Genomic DNA, 24,127 nt, shown 5'->3' with positions numbered 1-24,127 from the left:
ATATATTTAAATTTCATATCTATAGAAATGGTGCAGAGACCATAAAAAATAAATTCAAAAGCGTTTATAAAATTCCATCCAAACGATCAGTTTCGTATTTGAGGGAAGAATCCCCTACTACGCACCTTATTTTTATGGTTTTATGAAGAAAGAGCATCGTCCTCTTGATTTTTGTTTTTTTTTGTCAATGCTAATGAGCTATAAAGGCATCTTATTTTTTTTCAAATAAGAAAAAAAATTATTAGAGATGATTTTAATTTAAAAACGATAAATTGTAGGCAAAATGAAAGTATGGTGAAGGAGTGGCTAAAGAAGTAAAAGTAGAACGTGGGTTGGCTGGCGGTTAAAGCAAAGAAGATCCTCATCCTCTCTCTCGTTTGATCCCTCTCTCTGGTGGAGAAGAAATAAATGGTGGACCAAATCGATCTTGATTGGCCTTGGAGCCTTCCCTTTGTCCTTCTCCTCCTCCTCCTTTCCTGCTCTCTCTCCCAACTCGCTTCGCTGTGTCACTCCGAATCATTTTGGGAAAACTCTGGCCTGGGATCTATCCGTGATGGAGCACCGATTGCTCCGACGGATGATGGCCCTAATCTTGCGGTGGCGCCGCCTGTCGAGGTCAGGTAAAGTTCCGATTTTTCCTGGCGCTTTGCTTCCCGTGGTTGGAATTTGGTGGAAATTGCGGGCGAGAATTGTTGGATTTTGCCGAAATTGTGCGCATCCTTTCTCGTAGATATCCTTGGAGGAGTTGCTTTTTTTTTATGCCGACGGAGTTTTCCAAATTAGTATTTTCTTTTCTTTTCCTTTTGAAAAAAATCGCCATTTCTTCTTTTTTTTTTTAGTTCCATTTTAGCAGCTTTTGCTGCCGCTACAGGCTTTGGCTGTTCCTTGATGTATCGGAATAATTCATAGGACGTGTGTGGAGGATGGGTAATAAATGATTAGTACAACTTCAAAAGCTGGATTTTGTGCTTACATATTCGAGATATCAGTCATTGTACACCTGGTCTCATAAGATTAATTTCAAACCATATAACTTTATAGAATTTGTTGTATTCTCACTCTTCTTCAATACACCGAGTTGTAAGGTTCAGAGTGTCTACGTAATACTAATAGTTTAATCAATTTCTAACTGGTTTTCAAAAACATTGTAGAGACTTGAGTATCAGGGTTTCTGTATACACTAATACCGCATACTGGTAGTATACTTGATGAATTCTTTCCTCTCTTTTATTCTTCTGGACATGCTGTTTTTCAGAATTGTTGAAGGCATACAATATCAGAGGGAACCAATTTCCAATATAATGATTCTTACTCCAAGTTATCCAAGTTTGCATTATTAGGAAGTGATTTGGAGTAGTATTATGTTATTAGGAGAATACAGGACAAATTGCTTCCTAAAGACCTTTTCCTGTTAGATAATTGTCACTTAAATAGTTCCGTTAAGCGCAAATCAAATGGTAGCTGATTTAATCATTGCTCTGAATTCACTATCTATTGTACCTGTATTATTTGTAGACTGATAGAAAGCTAGGTAATGATTTATCTTCTTAATGAAGGCATACCATTTGTGAAGAGTTTCACATACAAGCAGATCAACAAGGCAACTAGTGGTTTCGGTGTGATTCTTGAAAGTGGTCCTCAGGGAACAATTTACAAAGCTCAATTTCCTAATGGACTTGTTGGTGCTGTTAGAAGAGTAAGATCACACCAACTACAGAATAATTCCTTCTTGAAAAATGTCCAACTCTTGGGGCGCTTGCATCATCGTCATCTTGTCAAGCTTAAAGGGTTCTGTGAAGGCAAAGACAGGTATGAGTACTTAGCATAGGTTTGGTCGAATCTCTCAATTAATCCAATAAGGTGAGTATACTAAAGTTTCTCATTGTACCGTGCCACATTTTGCTTAGGTTTCTTGTTTTTGACTATATGGAAAATGGAAGGCTGAAGGATTACCTTCATGGTAAGATTATGTCCAGTTAAATCTACAGCATTGCCTGTAATTTCTCACAATTTTACTCCTGACAGACCCACTGAAAACACCCTTGGACTGGAGAACTAGATTACAGATTGCTATTGACATAGCGGCTGCTCTGGTGGGTATCTGATCAGAATGACATTTTTTTTTACGGGATATGCTCAGCAGCCATACTTGGGAGTGAAGATCTTCAATCACTAATTTACTTTCACTGAAACAAAATTTTACCTTCCCTTAATTATGCAGGAGTACCTTCAGTATTTCTGTGAACCTCCTATATACAATGTGTCCATCAGCTCAAACAACATTTTCTTGGATGAGAACTTTGTTGCGAAGGTAAATTTTTTCACCCACACCTCTATTGGAAAGGCATATTTTCTCATGTGAGTTTATGTACCTTTTATCTAAGTAGAAAAAGAACTCTGTAGTAGCTACTACTGAACTTTTGTTTCAGTTATCTGATGTGGGCTTTGTTGATTGTGATTTAATCTGCAATGGTGAATCAAATATCACTTGTTCTGAAGGCCAGTCTCTTACACTTATAGCTTTGCTGTGTTTACATACAAATACTAGTACTAATAGTAGGAATTGAAGTTTCTGACAGATAACACTGAACAGAGAAATAGAAGACTTGTTTTCCAGTTCGGAATGCTACTTCTCGAGCTTATCACTGGGCAATCATTGCTTAATGAAGCTGAAATTGTCCATTGGATCCAAGAATCTGGATTTGCCTATTCAATCCACAAGATGGTGGACACTGATCTCGGTGATAGTTATGATTCCAAAGAACTTGGAAATTTACTTGTCGTGGCAAGATTGTGTACCAAGGCTGAGAATGATACATCAATCTCTATTCCCCAAATATTACGGTTTCTGCAGGGACATACAGGACATTCTACATTGTAATAGTGTGCGCCATACCGATATAATTTGACTTGCGAATTTGTATGCCCTTGAAGAGTGTAACTTTGGCTAATAAAGTTGAGAAGTTAGTGGGTTTTTTTAAGTGTGTTTCTTTAAATCTGAAAATCAGTTAAAAAAATTAGTGATTTTATGTTGAAGTGTGTAACTAGGCAATTTGGTTTCTGTTACATCAAAGAGTCAGTTAAGAATGCTCTTTTGCCTCATGTTTTAGTTTGTTAATAGAAGCAAATGAAAGAGAAGGTTGATTATTATTTTCAATAAGAAATATTTCCTGTGGTTGTCATCAGAGTCTTATTTTTCTCAATCATGTTGTGCCTGCTGCTAAAGCTGATTCTCAATCTTGTTATTGTAGATTTTAAGTACTTTAGGACCTCTTATTCGTGTCTCCATAAGAACGATTTCGAATGTCGACCATTTTTTTTATTTTTTTTTATTTTTTTATTTTATGTTTTGAAGGCCAACAACATAAACTGTGCCTAAATAAATCAAAAAGAAAATAGTCTACCTCCGATATTAATCAGGTGAAACTCGAACACCGCCTGGATTATGAAGAAAAAAATGACATTTTTAACTTCATTCAATATGATGATTTCAAGAACATTGTTGCTTCTCATTTCGTCAAAAGTTTTTAAAGTTTTAAAAAACAAATATATTAAATAAAATTAAAATTTCAAAAAAAATTATATTAGTAAAATTATTCTGATTAATAATTTAAATTTACCTCTCACTATATGTTTTCGAATTTAATAGCTCAACGGCGTCCATCTCCACCGTTTATTCTACTCATCCGACGGCGCAGAGGAACCATGACAATTGGAAGGACCAGATTCCACCTTAACGCCGTTAGCTTTGTTGGCTATAAAAGGGTGCTCGAGGAAAGTGAGGTGAAGCGACTTTTTTCCTTTCGTGTTTTATTTTTCGTTTCTCAGAGGGAGGCAGAGAGAGAGAGAGGCGGATGCGGGAAGAGGTGATTAGTTCAGGGACGGCGGACGTCGTCGCGCTCGCTAGATCTTCTTCTCCTCCTCCGACACCAGCAGCGAGGTCTTCTTTTTCTACGTCATCTTTATGGCTTGCTCTTTTACCACCTAGGGTTTCGCAGTTCGATTTTCGGTATCTTGTCAATTTTGTCTTCTTGTGCAATAACTCTCCGATCTGAAGCACTAGGATTCCACCCATGGCTAAAAGCCCAAATTTTAGCTTCTTATTCAAGCTCAAAATCCATACCTGAAACTTGTTTTTGCTAATGTTGGCTCGTTTTCCTTCCTCTGGCAAAGAGAATGCGTAGGTCTGTTGTTCTTGCTGTTGAAGTTCTATAATTTTAGATCAAACGTTGGCGTTCATGGTACAAAGTTTGACTAACGTAGCCACTTCATGCTCTGCTTATAGGTTTTGTTTTAAAGAGATAATAATTCTGATGAAGTCGCCTTTTTCAATATAGGCAGAACTAGAAGGCTCAACTGCAGATGAATAACCATTAACCACTCTTAAATGACAAAGTGCTACTTTTTCTGTCATGCTATTTCAGGAAAAAATATGTAAACTCGAAAATAAAATTTCAACTCTCATCACTTCTGGATTTTGAGAAGAGGGGATCTCTGCATTTAAGCTCAAAGGGAATTTATTAAAGGAAACAATTGTTATGCTGCTTTATTGTACAATCTTTCACTCTTTTTTTTGCCATTATTGTCAAAATAACTTTTTAAAATTTCTTCTTTTTTTTCTAGCAAAGATATCAAACTATCAACATTTGACAAGGTACACAATTTTAAACTTTTCAATATTAAATATGGTTTAGAATCCTAACTGCACTAGAAAGTCATTTCACAGCTATCGATCTAGAATTGTTGAACCTAACAACTTGGTTCTGAAAATTGTTTAGACAACTTATGGGATTCTAACAAAAATTTGTGGTGTTCCTTTATCAGCTGTGGAGCATCATGCACAAGCTGCTGACATAATTAAGACTTGTGAGCGCTTAAAGTGGTTCTTCAATCTAATTGAATCCCACCTTGCAGTCTAGAAGCCACTTACAATTTATAGAGGCACCTCAACTAACCTTCATGCAACAATCTTGTTTGCACATCCTCACATTATTGCCTTGCTTTCTCATAAGCACAACCTTCTAATTCGCATCAGTATTCTTGCTTGTTTATGATAACAATATATCATCCTGCTTATCCGAGCTTTCTTTTATAATATTGCTTTGCCTTGAGGCTGGAGCCACCACATCATTTGCGCACAACAACCATTAGGACTATGTGGTTGACTCATGTGCACATGTCGGATGGCTTGTTGTTGCTTTAATTGCAAACAACATAATGCTGAGCTGCACCACCATCCTATTCTTATGAAGAGGGTCTAATTCATTTTATCTATAGCTTTGAACAATTGTATTTGAAATTTCCTCATTAGAAAACAATGATGCTTCTCTCATTTTCTTGAGCCATTGACACAATAATTACTATCACCAATTGAGATGCACTTGGTTGGTATCCACTTCATTAAGGAATGTTGTCAACTTTGATTTGGTCCATCCATATCAGGGAGCAATTTTTGTGAACTTGTCAAATCATGCTAAGTTGAAGCTGTTGATATTTGTCACTCACAATTTGAAATGCTCTTTCCTTAATATTCTCCTTATCAAAAGATGGACTTGTTCATTAGCGGTTTGCATCCCAAGATACAAATTGAAGTTCAAATCAACCATGAGATCTTAATGACGGGTGGATTCCACAAGGTTATATGAGTGCCATGCAAACCACTATTGTGTTCTCACAACAATGACCATACGCTCTGTCCTTACTTTTAGTAATATGGTCTATCAGATCTAAGAAGGCCCACAAGGGTGAAATGTCAGAGCAAAAAGGAAATGCTTATGTTTTAATATTTTTGCTATATTTCCACTCCTATGAAGTAGGCCTTTGATCACATGTCTATCGAAACCATTGGGATTATCATTTCTCCAATTTTTACAGCATTGATAATAATTGTGGAATCATGTAAAACATCAATTATTCCTACATGGATGCAGTTCGTTCATATTCAATTGGTATACTCATGTTGATCTGAGTTCAGTCAATCAAATAGTTGGATTTATTTATATCTTTTTTTCAATCCATTAAGGAATCTTATTTGTAGTATGTAACATATCCCAATGTAATTGTCGATTCTTTGAACTCATTGGAATCTAACTGCATTTTTGAATAGGACAGCCCAATTTATATATTTGTTTTTGAGCTAAACGTTTAGGTATTAAATGCTAGTAGCTAATTCTGTCTCATTCTTTAACTTGTTTAGCTTGGTCAATCTACATCTTGTGTTAAGTTTGATTCTAGGATTCTTCATTGTACCACTAATTGTCTTAGGATTTCAGGCAACTTATGTTTTGTCAACTTTTATTGAGTGGAAATTAGGACTTCTCTTATATCAAGGTTGGAAAGATGACATTTACAAGTGCAACTACAGATTTCATTAACACTTCTGGCAATAGTTGCTTCAGTACCAAACTATTTTCTTAGAAACTTGCATGCTTGTGGAAATAATTATATTATTTAACTACTCATATCCTAGTGCTATTTAGTAAAGAGAATTTGTATAAACATACACGCCCTTTGAAGTGCTCTTACATATCATAACTTATTCCAAACTTGTTTGTGGGAGCAGTTATGCCTTGGTTAGGAAAGAAGCATGCAGATTATTTTGTGCTTGGAGAAACTACTTCTTAAGTTTAGGAGAGATTCAAATGATGGATTACTTACTATATGTGATTGTAAGTAATCCATATTAAAGCAGAACCTCCATATGAGAGATTCAATTGACTGTTTGTTGTCCCTTTAAAGCAGTCATTAGCAGAACCTTTCATATTCTATTCTGAATAGGTTGAATGTCTGTTTTCATAGGATTGGGTATTCCTATTTTTCTTTTCCCTGTATAATTACACATCTTATAGATAGGGAACAATAAATACACATTTCTTTGGCATCATCAATTCTATTTTAATAAGCAATGCTGTTTGAATGAACCTTTAGTTTGACATGGATATTGAACAGATTATATTTTATACTGAAGCATTTCAGAAATGAAATGTAGCTATCTTCTTCTCAAGCATATTGCCACTTCTTATAGTTCTGTTGGGGCATCCTCTCCTGCTGCTCCAACAAATGCAACCAGCATTGATTGGCTTGGTAGCGTCCAGGGTTCCAAGGTTGGGTCTATATCTCGTGTTGGCCCCCAACTGCCTCGTACTTCAATGAGCACAAGTGCTTCTGGCTCTGCTCTGGGAACTTCAGAACCTTCATGCCGACCCTGGGAACGGGGGGACCTACTTCGTCGTCTTGCCACGTTCAGGCCTTCAAATTGGTCTGCAAAACCAAAGGCTAGTAATCAAGGCTTTCTGAACTTTTCGATTGACTTTCGATCTAGTTGTTGAGTTTGTTCAATATTTATGTGCTAATCTTTGTCTTTTTTATGTTCTTCCTTGCAAAACTCAATAGTGAAAATTTATGTATATGTGTTGTGAAAAATTTTATATAACACCATCACCCTTTCTTTCTTGACATTTATTGTAGAAATTGGCTTCTTTGGTTCATGTATTTTTGGATTTGATGCTGCAAAAAATTGGCTAGCGGTTGATTTGAAACAATATCATGTGATGATTTTTAATAAATAAAATAATATGATAAGGTGAAAGTACACTCCAAATGCTAGAAAGAAGCTATTGAGCACATGACCATCCACAATCACCTGTTATATGTCAATGAAATCTATCTCTTATGTTAATTTGATTTTAGGACAATTAGTTGACTTAATTTATCTTTGATGTTATTGAACTATTCAAATCAGTTTCATCTCTGTTAAATCTTGTCCTGTTATCTCAATCCCGGCAATGAAATTTGTGATTTTTTATCCAGGTTAGTCTATTCATATTACATGCATTCGATTTTCAAACAAGTTTAAAATATCTTTGGGAATTCCAGTGAGGAATATGTATCACATTCATTTATCAGTTTTATACATACAAAATAATATCATAATATTTTGCAGTCCTTTTTCTACCCTAAAATCCTTGTCTTTCTGATCTCCAAATATGTTTCCCTTCTATTTGATATTGAATTTTTTTATTCTGATAGAAGAACAATTATTGATGTCCTGTTGCTCAGTATAAACGCATGTTACATGCTAAATCTGCAGGGATCAAGTTCACTATCTTGTGCTCGGAGAGGATGGATTAATGTTGACACGGATGTGATTGAATGTGAATCTTGTGGTGCCCAACTCACCTTTACCGTATTAGCATCTTGGACTTCTACAGAAGGTAATTTTCAGAAAAATATTTATTAAAATTTCATAATATTTACTCATATTGACTACTATCTCTTTTATCGTTCTAAATATTCTTTTACATTGATAATTTCGTTTTCTAATACTGTCTGATTTCCACTTATTTTCATTTGGTTTGGTTTATTATAGAATGATTTACACTGGATTTGAGCATGTAACAAAATAGTGTCTGATATTAGCATTTTTGTTTTGACTTGTCTTGATGTCTTTAACTTTTGCTTTTATTGCACAGCAGAATGGTAGTTTCTATCAGTTTTCCACGTTGAGCCTACATCTAAACTCTCTTGTATACTGCATGATCCTTTCAACTTCATGTATATTTTCTTTGTACTAGTTGACCAGGCTGTGGAAACATTTGCTGAGCAACTTGATGCTGGCCACAAAGATTCTTGTTCTTGGAGAGGAAATTGCTGCGCTGACAGTTTGGTGCAATTTCCTCCCATGCTTCCATCAGCAATTATTGGTGGTTATAAAGACCGTTGTGATGGCCTTTTGCAGTTTCCCTTCCTTCCAGTGGTAGCTTCATCTGCTATTGAGACTATGAGGCTCACCAGGAGCTCAAAGATTGATCACATGTTAGCTCAACCTAGTGGTTTTTTTTCTGGGGAGTTAGGTTGTAAAGATGATAACAATACAAGCAGAAAGTATCTCGTATTTAAGACTATTCCTCTTGTGGTCATTTGCATGTAAGTTATTCAATTGTCCAAACATTTCTTAGTGTAGCAACACATTTAATAGATTCTTATATGCTCTCCATCTCCATTTACTTGACTTTCTTCTTATGGTAGGCACAAAAACTTATAAGTCTCTGTGGATGGGAACCTAGATGGCTTCCAAATATTCAAGATTGTGAGGAAAACTCCGCTGAATCTGCTAAAAATGCACACTCAGTTCATCGTGCTGAAGATGAATACGATCGTGCTGATTTTCGTGTCCTTAGTAAGAATGCATTGATTGCTTCCAAAAATCAAGAAAAAGGAAAGGGGAAGGCCTCCATTGAAGAACCAAAGTTCAACACAAGGTCACCTTTACTTGATTGCAGCTTATGTGGTGCAACTGTCAGAATTTGCGATTTTTGTACAGTGCCTCGTTCCGCTCGATTTGGTGCCAACAATACTGATAACCCTGATGTTGGTAAAAAGTTAACTTTGACGCGAGGTGTAAGTGCTGCTAGTGGTATCAATGGATGGGTTGCTGCAGATGCTATGGGAAAGGAGCATATTGAGGAACGAGATGAAGCAGCAATCGCAGATGACGATAAATCACAGTCAGTTGTTGGTGTGGATTTGAATCTGACTATAGCAGCAGGTTTGCCATCCCATAATAATGACTTGCCAGTAATGCCTGAGCGTTTTGATGATGGAAGTATGGGAAGGGATCTGATAATTGGTCAGCCTACTGGAAGTGAGGTTGGAGATCGGGCAGCATCTTATGAGTCATGTGGTCCAAGTTCAAGGAAGTGTAGCTTGGAGGATGGTGGGAGCACTGTTGACAGGCCACAAGACAGAATTTTGCATGCTGACAGTATAGAAGGAACTGTTATTGATCGAGATGGAGATGAAGTTGATGATGACACACAATATTCAGGCGGACCTAACAAACGGGCTCGTGGGTTTGATATTTTTGATACATATCATCCTTTATCTAGGATGGGTTCATCTGGTGCTGGCCCCAGCCGCAATTTATGCTTTGATATTGTTGATGCCAACAGAGTTGAATCCAAAGAAGAGAGTGACATGGGTGTTGGCCTCCCGTCTCACAGAGATTCTGCCCGTGCTTCGTCTGTTATCGCAATGGACGTCATTTGTAGTGGTGAAGAAGATTCCATGGAAAGTGTTGAAAATTACCCTGGAGATGTTGCAGATATCCAATTTCCTTCACCTACCATGCATAGGAATCTTGATATGAATGATGCTTTGGATTCTGGTAATCAAATTCAGCAAAATGCATACATGCAACATGCTGCTGCAAGTGTTGCTAGGGAAGTTGGGGGTAGCAGTACTGTTGAAGGGGAAGAAATTGTAAATGCAGAAACTGTCACTGCTTATGCGCGGGATAGGATAAGTCTAGGCATTAGTGCTGGAAGTGTTGGTATGGGTGCAAGTCATGAAGCTGAAATTCATGGAACTGATATTTCTGTGCATAGGCCAGAGAGTATTGTAGGTGATGCAGAACCCATTGCGGAAGTTACGGAGAATTTAGGGCAAACTGGTGAGTCCACCCCAGGACCTGCACTGGTGGATGATTCTCTTCGACAGCCAGTCATTAGAGAAGATCCTCATGGCTATAGCCAGGAGATGATGTCTCAATCAGTTGGAAGAGCTGACAGTGGCTCAAAGGTTTATGGTTCACATAAAGCTGACTCAGTTGAAAGTGGGGAGAAGGTAAGTCACACCTTAGGTCCAGAGAACAGTGCACATCCTTCACTTTCTTGCAATGCTATGATATACTCAGCATATGAAGTATCTAAAGAAGAGGTAAATCAGAGGGGCAATGTGCCAATTACTGATGAATATGGACTCATGATGTCTGGCAATATTCCTGGAAATAGGATAGGTATATCATCTTGGTTTTTATTTATCCTTTTTTATTCCCATATATCATTATATCTTAGCTTTTACCTTATAGTTGTACTTGATATCTAATTCCTATATCTTTGGTATGTTTTTTTTCGACAAGTATAAATAAAACAAGTTAGTTGTAGTTGCATCTTAACTTGCAGTGCTATAATTCTCAAAATTTATAATTTTAGTCTGTGTACCTTGTGTGCTTTATTTTTACTTGCCTTGCTTTTAATCTGTGTATCTTAAGAATGTTGCTGAGTCTTGTTCTAACTGCCTCAGTGAACATATCAATTTCAGTTAAACCCCATTGCATCCCACCTCAGAAAATTAATACTAGATTTTGGTTGAAACCCCTATCTATATCATATGAAACACAAACGAGTCTACGTTTTAGTACAAGGTTCTTTCCTTCCATGTGAATCTTGCTTGAGAAAATTTATCTACAAGTGACTCTAGAACTTACGAGATAACTTCTAGCAGCTTGGCCATTCTATTCTTATGATGTTTATAATCAAAATAAATAGCAGAAACTAAAATTACTGAAACCTGATATGACACTGGCAGAAATGTCGAAAGGACAAATTCATCCTCCACATTTTGTAGGTCTTCTTCAGTTTTACTTCACTTATATAAATTAATATTTGACTTGTGCCAACTTGGAGATCGATATTAAAAATATTGCTTTCAGTTTACTCTAGCATTCACAAAAAATCAGAGAAATACTCTGAATCTTTCAGCCAATATTATAATTTTCACAATTTATTTTTGGCATATTGTGCTTATGGTAACTTTTGGTGATCTTATGCTTGCACCACTTGTTATTGAGCTATCTTATTTCAGTTCATCAAGCACTGTTGTTTTTTTGTTGCTTCAGGAACATCTAATGGAGAAAATGGATATTATGTGGAAAATGAAGAGTTTGATCCACTTAAGCACCACAACTGCTATTGCCCATGGGTCAATGGAAATGTAGCTGCTGCTGGTTGTAGCAGTGACACTGGATCTGCATCAAATAATTCAGAAGTTGCCTGTGGTTGGGAACTTACTCTGGATGCCGTGGATACTTTCCAGTCTCTTGGTCATTTACCAAACCAAATGATGCAATCTGAATCAGCTGCTTCTCTAAATAAGGTGAGTTCACTAGTTTGATTAATTACTTGTATGTGCTTTCCAAACCCTTAATTTTTTTTTAACTTGTTATTGTTCTTTTTGAACAGTTTGTGCCTCCTTGTTATTTGAATACTCATATGTAGCATGATAGATTTTTGAGTATATATTTCATCTCACCACACCCAAATATAGAGTTTGGATGATGACATAGGAGTGGTGCACATAAAGTTGGTGAGGCAAAAGTTTAGTTTCTTGTTTTGAAGTGGACTTATAGTTGTGAAAAAGATGGTTACATAAGAATTAATCTTTTGAAGGGAGAGAGCTATTCTATTTGCAATATTGCATTTTGGATTCAAAACGCTATAGCTCTTGTTTCTTGGATGTAGACCTTGTAATATGGACTCTAACTAACACTTTATTGGTAGTGAATCCTTGGAGGGCTTATCTATCTATGAATGTATAGATGGAGACAAAAAGTGAGAGCAAATTCAGTGAATTTCACCTTCCAATTAACCTTCTGTTTTGATGTCAAAGTTTTCAGGTCTCCATGATATAGGTGCTTATGTTGACTCCTCGAACATCAAAGAGGTTTTAAATTCTTGTGTAATAAATATACAAGTCATAGGCACATAGATAGTGCCTAGAACATAAAATGCTCAAATCGGTAAAGATAATTGCTAAATGCTGAGAAAACATATGCAAGTTTGTTTTTTTAGTTCGACCATAACTTTCATAGATGACAACAACAAATACTTACATTGTAGTTTTTTTATCATACTTTCATGGATGACCCTTGAACAAGCTAGGTTTCTTTCCCATAAATATTTTGGATGTTGTTGCCTTATCAATCAAACTACATAAATAAAAAAAAATCAAAAATTAAACATTCTATCAATATCTGCAACGAGCTAAAATGTATGAAGAAAAGCTGCTTCCGCAATGTTATTCATCTTTGCTTCTATGATATGTTTAAGCACATAAAATAAATGGTCTAAAGTTATCTTGTTAAATGATACTGCATAGAGTCTCAGTCATCTTCAACTAAAAACCAAACAAGTATTCTTTTGTTGCTCCTAACAGTAATTTATGGAAATTATGCAGCTGATAAAGAAAAGTGCATGCTTTGGAACTTAGCCGATTGCCTAAGCTTTTGCCAGATATTAGCCATTTGTAAGAACTTTGAAAAATTAGCAGCTCATCATTTGGCACTCAGGTGATTGTCTATGATAGCTGTTCCAGCGAAACAGAGAACAATGAAAATATGTTCTATATCCCAACTAACTTTGGGTTACCTAAATTTGTTTAGGGTGCCTGGAGATAATTCACTACCAGTCTCCGTAGCTGCCATGCTGACTAGTTTATCTACATATCATTTTATGACATCTACATGAAACTGTGTGGAAAGTTAGGTTATTGTGATATCTAAAACTTCACCAAATCATCGTTAGGGAAATTGTAGGTGCTCCAGTTAATGTTCAATCTCCATGCTATTGCTCAATTAATTGATGTTTGTTCAGATTATTAGTTAGAATAGATGGTATTTTATATTTCATTTTGCTCTCCCTCTCTGTCGTATTCATTCACCGTGAAGGCATTATCATTCATTTGTTTGATGATATAGTTACTATATGCGTGAAGGATGGTATTTTTTAGCTCTATTTCACTGGAGTAACTCTTAGGATATTAAGGCTAAACTCTTAAAATTGTTATCCTTATATTACAGTGACATTCATTTACACTTGGTGGGTTTATACTGACACTTGAACTACTTCTCAATCATACAGTTTTTTGTTTCTATAGTGTTGTCTTTATTGTTACTTACAAGTTGCAATACTATAACACTTGATGTTATAGTGTTTTTGTTTCTACTTCTCAATCAACAAAATTCCTTCCACAGTAGCAGGAAATTTAGCCTAGAGAATGTTGAGCTTGTAATTCATTCTTTGACTTATAATCCTTCTGAAGTTGTGTATGGGTATTCTTCTGTGCTATTGCTAACTTGATCTTTTCATTTTGTTGTTTAAATTGACTTTTAAGATGCTAGTCAAAAAGCACCTGTATTGTAGTAAGTTCTCACATTCCTCATTCTCACAGGATGATCATGTTACTCCTAATCCGAAACTTTTGACACACCATTCTGCAAATAAAAGGCAAGGAAAGCATTGATCATTCATTCCCCTGGACTGGTATGCTAATATTATTCAAGTATCTTTTCATGTAATGTATACCAATACTTGATTTAGTTGCATTACCTCTTTCTCAAACCATAAATGTTTATGGTTAAGAAATGGTACAAATTTTCTAAAAGAACGTACATATTTGGTCACATTAACTCTGGAACAATTTTCTAAAAGAACGTACATATTTTTCTTTTTTATATGAAGAATTAAACTAAGGACCAATTATCATGTTATAATATTTTAAAGTAAATAGTTTATTTCTTCATTCTTCTGTTATTTATTTACAGGTCTGCACGGCAGGATATTCCAGTTGGCTTTTGCAGACACGAATTTGAATCGATTATTACGGGTGCTGAACTCTTTAGCATGATCTCTAAGATATTGTACTTTATGTGATATAGTGGTAGTCATAATTGTTACGTTATAATTTTCAAGGATCTAATATAGCTTCTCGAGTAGAGTCTGGCATTGAATTTAAGGACTTGTGTTGTATTCTTAGATTGTGACTTTAATAATTAAATGGGTAGTTCTGATCCTTGTTCCATTCTCAAAATGGAAATTTGATTTAATTGATGTTTTTTTTTGCTTCATTAAGTATTTTTCTTACTATGTATCGAAAAGGAATATTTGGTCAGTGATGAATTTGTTGCTCGAAGAGCTTGCTTTGTAAGTGCAAATTAAATAGACCTTTCCAGAAGTTAGATCTCTATTCTTTATTAAGGGTATCCGTGTGCACCTTATTATTTTATAGGGAATTGTTTCTATATCATCTACGGTTCTTTAAATTGTGTACTAATCTCTTTCTTTAAATTTTATACTATACTTATAAGAGCAATGAGAGGATTACGGTTTGAATAGTTTGTAGGTTGACTTTAAAAGTGTGAATTTGGATTTTTTTTTATGATATTTCGATCCTACATGCTGAATAATTTTGGAGATAATATATGTAAGTTTTTTACTTTATCATCAGAGTAAATTTGAAAATGTTAGTAACGGACGGTGGTCTAATAATATCTGATATCTGAAGTTTGCATTTTATTACAAGAAAATGTTTTCCAGTGCGTCGATCTTTGAGATTTCTTAATGGCTTGCCAAAGCAAAATATATAATTGCTTTAAAGGAAATTTTTTTATTTTACTCTATATTTTATCCTACTTTTTAGAAATGCTCTTTAGAATTTTAAAATCATTATATTATATTGTGTAGTTCTTTTTGAAGATTTCTTACCTTAATATTCGTCCAGTTCACGGTTCAAATGGCTCGTTCTAACTTCTAATTACTGTAATGGAGCTAGGCGGAGTTCGGGTGAAGACTGAAGAGGAGGACGACGCCGTGGCCCCTCCACTTCCTACTGCACTGACATAGACTCGTATAGTGGGGAGGTGATGGGATCGTCGATCGGTTTTGGGGGTGGAGCCCTTGCTGACGGAGGTGGGTCGGATGTCGTAGCAGGTCGCTCCTCTCTCATTTTTCTCGGGACCGGTTGTTCCGGCACCGTCCCTAACGCGAGATGCTTGATCCACGCTACGGATCCTCCTTGCCCCGTCTGCACCCGGGCCCTCTCCGTTCCTCCTGAGAGAAACCCTAATTACAGGTCTTCGTTAACCGCTGAAGCTCAAGCTTTGTTCTTCTGCATAATTTGTATATCCTAGCGGTTATATTGTGTGAATGGGAACTCTACAGTGTCCTGTCACCATGTTAGTTCATTATTTGGATGATAGACTTAAATATCGTCTTTTTCTATTTTTTTCCCCTTCTTAAATCATGTCTTTTTGGCCGACCTGTTTGTAACCATGAAACCTCAATGGTAATCTTATCCTTGGATATTATCGTCCAAGAATTAACTCTTAGAATACTATTGTATAAAAAAGGATCAAATTGTACCTGGAAACTCAAAATATGGAGATAAACTAAGATATAGAAAATTCATAAGTAAACTGAGAAAAAGAGTGAAATCTCTAAAAGCAAACTAGCATTTTGCGATATGTATCAAACTGACAATTTCTTAACATGTTTTGAAATTGTCTGCTAATTGATAGAAGATATAAATCAATTACTATAGTATACTCTGTAGTGTTTAGTCAGATAATGCTATTGCTTACTCTGTGCATAAGTTCTACAGGTGCAACACTTCTCTTTTGATTGATTATTGTCAAGATGGAGTACACAATTACATAATAATTGATGTGGGAAAGACGTTCAGAGAACAAGTTTTGTGGTGGTTCACTCACCATAAGATTTCTCGAATAGATTCTGTTAGTATTTCTTCTTGTGAATCTTTTTCCATTTTCATGAGGAAGTTTATGGTTTATGCAATCACTATACTCCGTTTTGTGTGTTGATGGTTGCTTAGTATTGCATCTGAAAGAATACTGAATTTTTTCTTCCCTTTCTTTTCTTGTAGATTATTCTGACTCACGAACATGCAGATGCAGTTCTTGGTCTTGATGATGCCCGGGTGGTTCAACATGATCTTAATTCAATTCCGATATACTGTACCCAATTTACAATGGACAGGTATATCTACTCATGTAGACCAGTGTTTACAGCATGACATGCATGTTTAGTTTGTTGGCTTCTGTTAAGTTTCTTTTCCCTGTTCCTATCTGTAGCCGTTATTAATATTTTATGTTTTTGTTAACTTCTTGTTGACTATGTTATTAATTACCTGCAACAATATTCTAGATACATCATTGCCTTTGTTGTTTGTTAATTATAAATTTACATTGTGCAACTAGTCTTAGTATTTCAGTTTGACTAACGTGGGTTTACTTTTTGTAAACAGTGTTACAAAAAGGTTTCCATATTTAGTGAAGAGAAATTTGAAAGAAGGTCATGTATTCATGTTTACTAGTCATTTGGATTGGAAAATTTTTGTTGATGATATTGAGAAGCCTTTTATAGCATCAGGCCTAAAGTTGATTCCTTTGCCAGTTAGTACTTACTGTTCATTCCACCCTTGACAATACCTTAGATTGTTTCATTTGATACGCATCCATATTTGTCTTCATGCAGGTGATGCATGGTGAAGATTATGTTTGTTTAGGCTTCTTCTTTGGGCAAAAGACAAGGATTGCATATATATCTGATGTTTCACGCTTCCCTGTTGCCAGTGAATATAGTATGTATCCCTTATAATTATACAGTTGTCTGTGTTTGCGATATTTAGATTTTAGATAGAGTTACCTGACATGTTATCTTGATTGCGCCGATACTTCCATTCTGAGTTGTTTTAGTTCCTTGATTGCATCTTGTTGATTAGATGGTTTGTAGGTGGGCTTATGTTTTAATGTAAAATACTAAAAAAAATAACCAAATTGAGAACAATGTTGAATCAGCAATTTTTAAAGATGATATTCATTTTCCCATGAACCCTCGCTTATCTACACGTATACTGACCATAAAGGTTTTCAATTTTTATTTACTTTATTGAAGGAACATGAGGCCTATCTGTTAGATTTAGTGGCAACAAATGGGCAATATGATAGTCAACTGGGCATGCCTACTGTAGCTATTTTATTTTGTAAGTTCATTGAAAGTATTAAAACCCTTACTGTGTATGGACCCATATGAAATCTTCAAGAAACATCTAGACTCTGGCCAATAGTCAGTTTCCTTTTGACATTGATCAAGAAACTATTTTTCAATAGATAAAGAGTGATTACTGACCACGTACTATCAAAATTTTCTTCTTGTTTGGTTTGGTGACATAGACTGTAACTTTGCTTACATCCATTCACATTTTTTTTGCTTTCTACTTGCAGCTATCTCAAAATCTGGAGCTGGACAGCTGGACCTTCTGATTCTAGAGGCTAATTCAATTCGCAAGGTAGTTGATTTTGTCATCCGTGTTTTTCTCTATTTGCACTTCTTAAAAATCATTAATTCTACCTTGTTCCCTTATAGTTAGATGTGTAATTATTTGGAGTTGCAATTACCAAATCAGTAATTAGGATCTCATCTCATTCTTATAAAAGCACTCGAATAAATGTAGACAGAATTTTCAGTTTATGCTACCATGTGAACCACTGCTCTAAATTCTAAGCCTCCATGTGCCACTTTAAGGATAATATAGACACATTATTGCAGGTCTGAATCATAAATTACTAAAAAGTATAGTTAAAATATAGTAAAGGGTTGTATTGTGCCCAAGTACATAACATGTTATTAGTGTACCACGTAAAAATCATTCTTAGCGTGAATGCTGCTTTAATCCCATGGAAAAACTTTTTGATTTTAAAATACATAATTGAATTAAAAGTTTGTGTGAATAACTTACATGAGTGTAGATAACCACTCAAGGTTAGTCCAGAACAGAACAACATAGTTTATAGTGAATTAAAGCCAGCTGAAGTAGTGCAATACTGTGTAAGCAATAGTTGTATATACAATTTATTAAAACTTCTGATCCGTATTGGTTTCATTGAACTTCAAACCAAACAAATCATATGATAATGCCTTTTGGTTGTTTCACTGGCTAATGCTGTTCTATAGCAGGTTTATAATAGTCCGTATAGTTGGTAGAGGCATATCATTGTGGATGAAGAAGAAATTTTAACCGTACAAAGGATTTCTCATAAAATGATTATTTGCTTACCAAATGGGGCAGATTATTTAAAGAATACTCAATCGTTAAGAGGTTAATGCAATTCTTTCTTCTCTATCTATTGACGGTACATTTGTAGCCGTTAAAATTGATTACAACAACAACCAATCCTTATTCCACTAGGTGGGGTCCGTTATATGGATCTTTTTACGCCATTGAGTTATATCTCCTACTATATCATCATCTATACTTAAATAAATTTTATCTTATTTTATTATTCGTAGCCAAGTCTTTTTTGGTCTTTCTCTTCTTCGTCTGATATGCGTGTTTGTCATAGTTTCGCATCATCTAACTGGAGCATTTATTGGTCGTCTAAGTACATGCTTGTATCATCTTAAACGCGTCTCTTAGAGTTTTTCCTCAATAGATGCGACTCTGATTTTCTTTCTAATTCTCTCATTTCTTATTCTGCCTATCCTCGTATGCCCCCATATTTACTTTAACATTTTCATCTCTACAACTCGTATCTTCTGCTCATGTGCTCGAGTCATAGTCCAACATTCAACTCCATACAATATAATAGGTCTAACTACGATTTTATATAATTTTTCTTTAAGTTTTAGAGGTACATTATGGTCACATAACATACCCGATGCTCTCCTCCATTTCAACAATCATGCTTTTATTCTATGTAAGACATCTCTCTCAATCTCTCCATCGTTTTGCAAAAATGATCCTAAATATTTAAACCTCTCCGTTCCGAGCAACTCGTCATCTCTTATGATAACAATTGTTTCATTACGCCTAATATTGTTAAACTTAAATTTCATATATTCTGTCTTTATTTTACTAAGCCTAAAATCTTTCCCTAAAATTTAGTGTTTCCAGCCAATATTCTAGTTTAGCATGTACTTCTTCATGTGTTTTATCTACCAAAATAATATCATCTGCAAACAACATGTATTACTGTATTATGTCTTGAATATGTGCAGCGAGTTCATCCATAATTAGTGTAAAAAGATAGGGGCGCTGATCTTTGATGTAACCCTATATTTATTGGAAATGTTTTAGTTACTCTACCTAAAGTCTTTACTCTGGTTATTATATTCTCGTACATATCCTTAATTAGTTTAATATATGTTACACTAACATTTCTCTTTTCTTGAATTCTCCATGGGACTCTATCATAAATTTTTTCTAAGAATGAATACCATGTGTAGATCTTATTTTTGCGCTCGATTTTTTGAATTAGTTGTCTAAGAAGATGTATAATTTTTATTGTAGACCTTGCAGACATAAATCTAAATTGATTTTCGGTCACCGTGTCTCCTTCCTTAATCTTTTTCCATTATTTTTTTTTCCAAAGTTTCATGGTATGACTCATTAGTTTAATACCCCTATAGTTTGCAGAATTTCGCACGTCTCCCTTATTCTTATATAAGGGAACTAGAGTATTTATCCAACATTGATAATACATTTTTTTTCATTTTTAATATCGTGTTAAATAATTTTATAAGTCATTTAATACCTTGTTTCCCTAGGCATTTTCATACCTCTATCGAAATATCATCTGGTCCAACTACTTTTCCATTGTGCATCCCATAAGTTTGAATTCTACAATAAAAATTTAAATTTCTATACTCATTTGACCTACTTAAATGACCTAAGTTGGTCATCTAAACATTCATTACAAAGTTGATGAAAATACCTCTTCTATCGCTCTTTTATTTCTCCACGTTTACTAGTACCCTATTATATTCATTTTTAATATATTTTATTTGGATAAAATCTTTTCTCTTCTTTTTTCTCACTTTAGCTATTCTATAAATGTTTCTTTTCCCATCTTTTGTATCCAATTTTTTGATATAATCATTTAAAAATTTCATTCTTTACTTTATTCACTACTTTCTTAGCCTCTTTCTTGACTATTATATATTTTTTAAAATTTTCTTCGTTCTTACAAATATATAATTCTTTATAAGCTGTGTTGTTTTTCTTTCACTTTTTCTTATACTTTCTCATTCCACCACCAAGATTCCTTTGGTGCAAGTCCCTTCTCTTATACCTTCTCAACTTCCATCATTTAATTCTAGGAGTCGTATATATTTTCTTTCTATTGCTACTATGCTTGAGATGATCCAACACTACTAACCTATGTTGGATAGTTAAGCTTTCTGGATGACCTTGCAACCTTTACAAATCTTTCTATCCTTTTTCTTAACCAAAGGCAATTTACGATTTATTATTCTCACTTTTGAACTTGACTAGTGTTCATATTTTTTTCTTGAAAATGTATTAGCTAATATAGTCATATGCTATTGCAAAATTTAATATAGTTGTCCCTTCTTCATTTCTCGTTCCAAACACATGACCCCTATTTACCCTCTCATATTTCCCATTTTTCACTTCGACATGTTCATTTAGATCACCTCCTATTAAAATTATTTCATTTGACGGAATATTTTTTAGTACTTTATCTAAGTCGTCTTAAAATTTTGATTTGGTAGCTTCTATCTAATCCTACTTACGGTACATATACATTAATTATGTTCATAGTTTCTTTCGCCAATATTATCTTAAGGGCTATAATTCTATCCTCTTTTCTAACTACTCACACAACTTTATCCTTTAACAAACTATCTACAAAAATGTTCACTCCATTTCTTGCTTTACTTTTTCCCGTATACCATAACTTAAAACCCGAGTTCTCTATCATCTTTGCCTTCTGCCTACTCATTTTGTCTCTTGTACATATAAAATACTAATTCTTCTTCTAATAATCGTATCTACTACCTCCATTGATTTACCAGTGATGTTCCTAATTCCATGATCCAAATCGTAGATTATTAGTTTTCCTATCATATTTATTCTTATCCAACTAGTGATGTAAGAATTCTTGCATATTTAACACTACACCCAAGTTCTCATGGAGATGTAGCGATCCTTGCCGATACGTTACAGTCAGATTCTGCAATGTGAACTCTTGCATATTTAGCATTACACCCGAGTTCTGGTGATGTAGCGGTACTTGTCGAGACGTTACAGTCGGACCCTACAACGTGTTCCTTCCGGGGAACATCCTAGTAATAGCACAATAGTTTAATGGATCCATTCATTGAACCCATAGTTTTAACGTTAGTTGACAAACCTAACGCAACCTTTTTTCATCGGGGTTTGGGACTGGTCATGATTGGTTCGTCATGGGCAGAGTTAGCCGTTAAAATTGATTGATACATATATTAATTACCTGAGTTGAATGAATATCAACTTAGGTGGTTCCCATCTTTCTTGAAAAATCAGTCGAAAGTCAACCATCTCATATAGATCGATGGTTAAGTTAAAAGAACACAGAGATATGAAGAGATTACTTGGAAACAAGTTAGTTCCACTGGAAAAATAGATTAAATTAATTGAAATCTTATCGGATCATGAATAATAGGATGGAATAGGTTGAAATTTTTATCAAATTAAATTGATTTTGATGAACTCAACCAATCTAGCCAATTCTTTCTTGACCTTCACTTGAATATTAGTGAATGCATATAGTAGAGGGAGAAATAGTTCTTGTGAATTCTAGTGTAAATCTCTCATTTCCTTGCCTTCCTAAGATTTGCTGTTTGATTAACAGAACAAATTTATTCTTGTATGTGATCTATCATTATATAGACAAAGCATCTCATCAATTTCTTCCTATGCTCTACTGTTGATTGAGAGTTGTTGTACTTCTCTCCATCGATAATTCCTCAAAATAAGGGTGTTAATTCTGATGGGTCGGATTCTAGTCGGGTTGAAAAACAAAATTAAAAAAAATTCCTATCCGAATCCGACCCGAACCCGAATACAACTTGAAACCCCTAAACTCGAACCCGATCAATCACTTATCTTAGTACTCCATTATTATCATACTAATATTAATATTAATATACATCTTAATTTTCAAAATAAATTTTGATTTAACTTCAAAAACCCACTAAAACCTAAATTTAGTCAACTCGAGTCAATCCGAATCTAACCCTGAAAATCTCCAACCCGAAAACCCTCTAATCCGAATCCGACCCTAACCTGAAAAACCTCCAACCCGAGCTTGATTTTTTTTAGATCGACTCGGATCGGGTCATTGGGTTGGGTTCATTTTCGACACCCCTACTTCAAAACACCTTTCTCAAATAAACTAATATGGACATTAAATTATAATCTACTATAGTAAATAATATATTAAATCTAATATTATTTAATTACTTTTTGTTAATAAATGTGATAATATTTATGAATAAATTTTTAATTATTGACTCTATATTATTAATATATTATTTATTATCTCTCAATAATCTAATGTAAATAAATTTAGTTTAGTATAATAATAATTGAAAATTTTTTAATACTATTTTATTCAAATAATGACAATAGCAATATGACATTGTTAAACTAATAATAATGATAATCTAATTAATTAAATTTCAAATATTTATTTATTATTTATACATCTTTGTTGCTATGATTGAACATTGCTTGCCTTTTATATCAAATTATTTTAGTTTGAAAGGTTTCTAATGCAGTTATTGTCTGCATGAACTGGCTGTGGTATTGGCTTTGAAATGTATGCTTTATAATGCAGTCACCGTCTTGCTTCACAGGTAGTCTCTAGGAGTACCCACCTTTCCTTTCCCGAGGTTTGTTTTAGTTTGCAACCTATAGAAAAAGGGGGATTTTAAAACTTTAAATGCATAAATCAGAATGGTTTAATGACTTTATGCTTGTTTAGACCCTTGAAACATTGAAGAGAATGCGTCCCAAGCAAGCACTTCTAGTCGGAATGACACACGACTATGACCATGACAGCTATAACAAACTACTTGAAGAATGGTCTAGCAGGTAACGAATTCTTTCTCGAGAGAAATTCCGCAGTCTTTGAGGAGGCCTTAAACATCATTATCTGAAATTGGTGCCGGCATTGGCTGTTTTAATATGATAGCAACAAGAGTTTTTTGTAAGTTCAATTATGTTCGAGGATGTATGTTACGCGACTGCCACTGGCTATCATCTGTTGATTTATTTTCTGCAGAGAAGGGATCTCAGTGCAGCTTGCTCGTGATGGTTTACAAGTGTATGCTGATTTGTGAATACCTGGTGCACATGAAGCATGCTTCCTTGCCAGGTTTAGTAGAATCCTTTCGTCAGTGTGGCAAAGCTATCGCGGCTTTCATTGACGATCCAACATCTCTAGTACTGATCCTGCACTCGTACCGTATGGTGAACATATATTAGATATTCTTATTTTTTGTAAATTAATCTTCTTCTTTTTGTTTGGGTTTTGATGATTGTTCTCAAAACATTTTAGAGACAAATGGGCATTGTATGTGTTCCCTGTATGTGTAACTAAAATCATCAGAAATATTTGTTCGAATGCGCCGATTCAAGTCTATTGTCTAAAGAGAACTTAATCAGATTTTGATAAGCACATAATATAATTAATCAATGCAATACAAGA

At 34.7% G+C, this 24,127-nt stretch overlaps 2 protein-coding genes and 1 pseudogene across 5 annotated transcripts; all 3 read left to right on the top strand.

The window, feature by feature from the left end:
- Positions 1 to 312: 312 nt before the first annotated feature.
- LOC122005616 (probable receptor-like protein kinase At1g49730) lies at positions 313 to 2,981 on the top strand. 2 transcript variants are annotated; one of them, XM_042560724.1, is made up of 7 exons: positions 315 to 620; positions 1,557 to 1,809; positions 1,908 to 1,960; positions 2,026 to 2,093; positions 2,222 to 2,311; positions 2,430 to 2,499; positions 2,580 to 2,981. In XM_042560724.1, exons 1-7 carry the CDS (start codon positions 554 to 556, stop codon positions 2,879 to 2,881), a joined length of 903 nt encoding a protein of 300 aa, XP_042416658.1. In that variant the 5' UTR covers positions 315 to 553; the 3' UTR covers positions 2,882 to 2,981. The 2 variants fall into 2 exon arrangements, with proteins under 2 accessions (XP_042416659.1, XP_042416658.1); XM_042560725.1 differs by lacking the exon at positions 2,430 to 2,499 and having other exon boundaries at positions 313 to 620.
- Positions 2,982 to 3,787: 806 nt separating this feature from the next.
- Positions 3,788 to 14,628, top strand: LOC122005615 (annotated as a pseudogene).
- Positions 14,629 to 15,324: 696 nt separating this feature from the next.
- On the top strand, positions 15,325 to 24,059 carry LOC122005614 (putative hydrolase C777.06c). Of its 3 annotated transcripts, none has more exons than XR_006118441.1 (9): positions 15,326 to 15,687; positions 16,216 to 16,348; positions 16,498 to 16,610; positions 16,879 to 17,026; positions 17,109 to 17,214; positions 17,858 to 17,922; positions 23,274 to 23,309; positions 23,402 to 23,626; positions 23,702 to 24,059. XR_006118441.1 is itself a non-coding variant. In XM_042560722.1 (9 exons), exons 1-9 carry the CDS (start codon positions 15,479 to 15,481, stop codon positions 23,757 to 23,759), a joined length of 978 nt encoding a protein of 325 aa, XP_042416656.1. In that variant the 5' UTR covers positions 15,328 to 15,478; the 3' UTR covers positions 23,760 to 24,059. The 3 variants fall into 3 exon arrangements, 2 of the variants coding, with proteins under 2 accessions (XP_042416657.1, XP_042416656.1); XM_042560722.1 differs by having other exon boundaries at positions 15,328 to 15,687; positions 23,402 to 23,511; XM_042560723.1 differs by lacking the exon at positions 23,702 to 24,059 and having other exon boundaries at positions 15,325 to 15,687; positions 23,255 to 23,309; positions 23,402 to 23,512.
- Positions 24,060 to 24,127: the final 68 nt, after the last annotated feature.

The sequence above is a fragment of the Zingiber officinale genome, chromosome 7B, assembly GCF_018446385.1.
Source record: "Zingiber officinale cultivar Zhangliang chromosome 7B, Zo_v1.1, whole genome shotgun sequence".
Classification (NCBI taxonomy): domain Eukaryota; kingdom Viridiplantae; phylum Streptophyta; class Magnoliopsida; order Zingiberales; family Zingiberaceae; genus Zingiber; species Zingiber officinale.
This window is presented reverse-complemented; position numbering and strand designations above follow the sequence as displayed.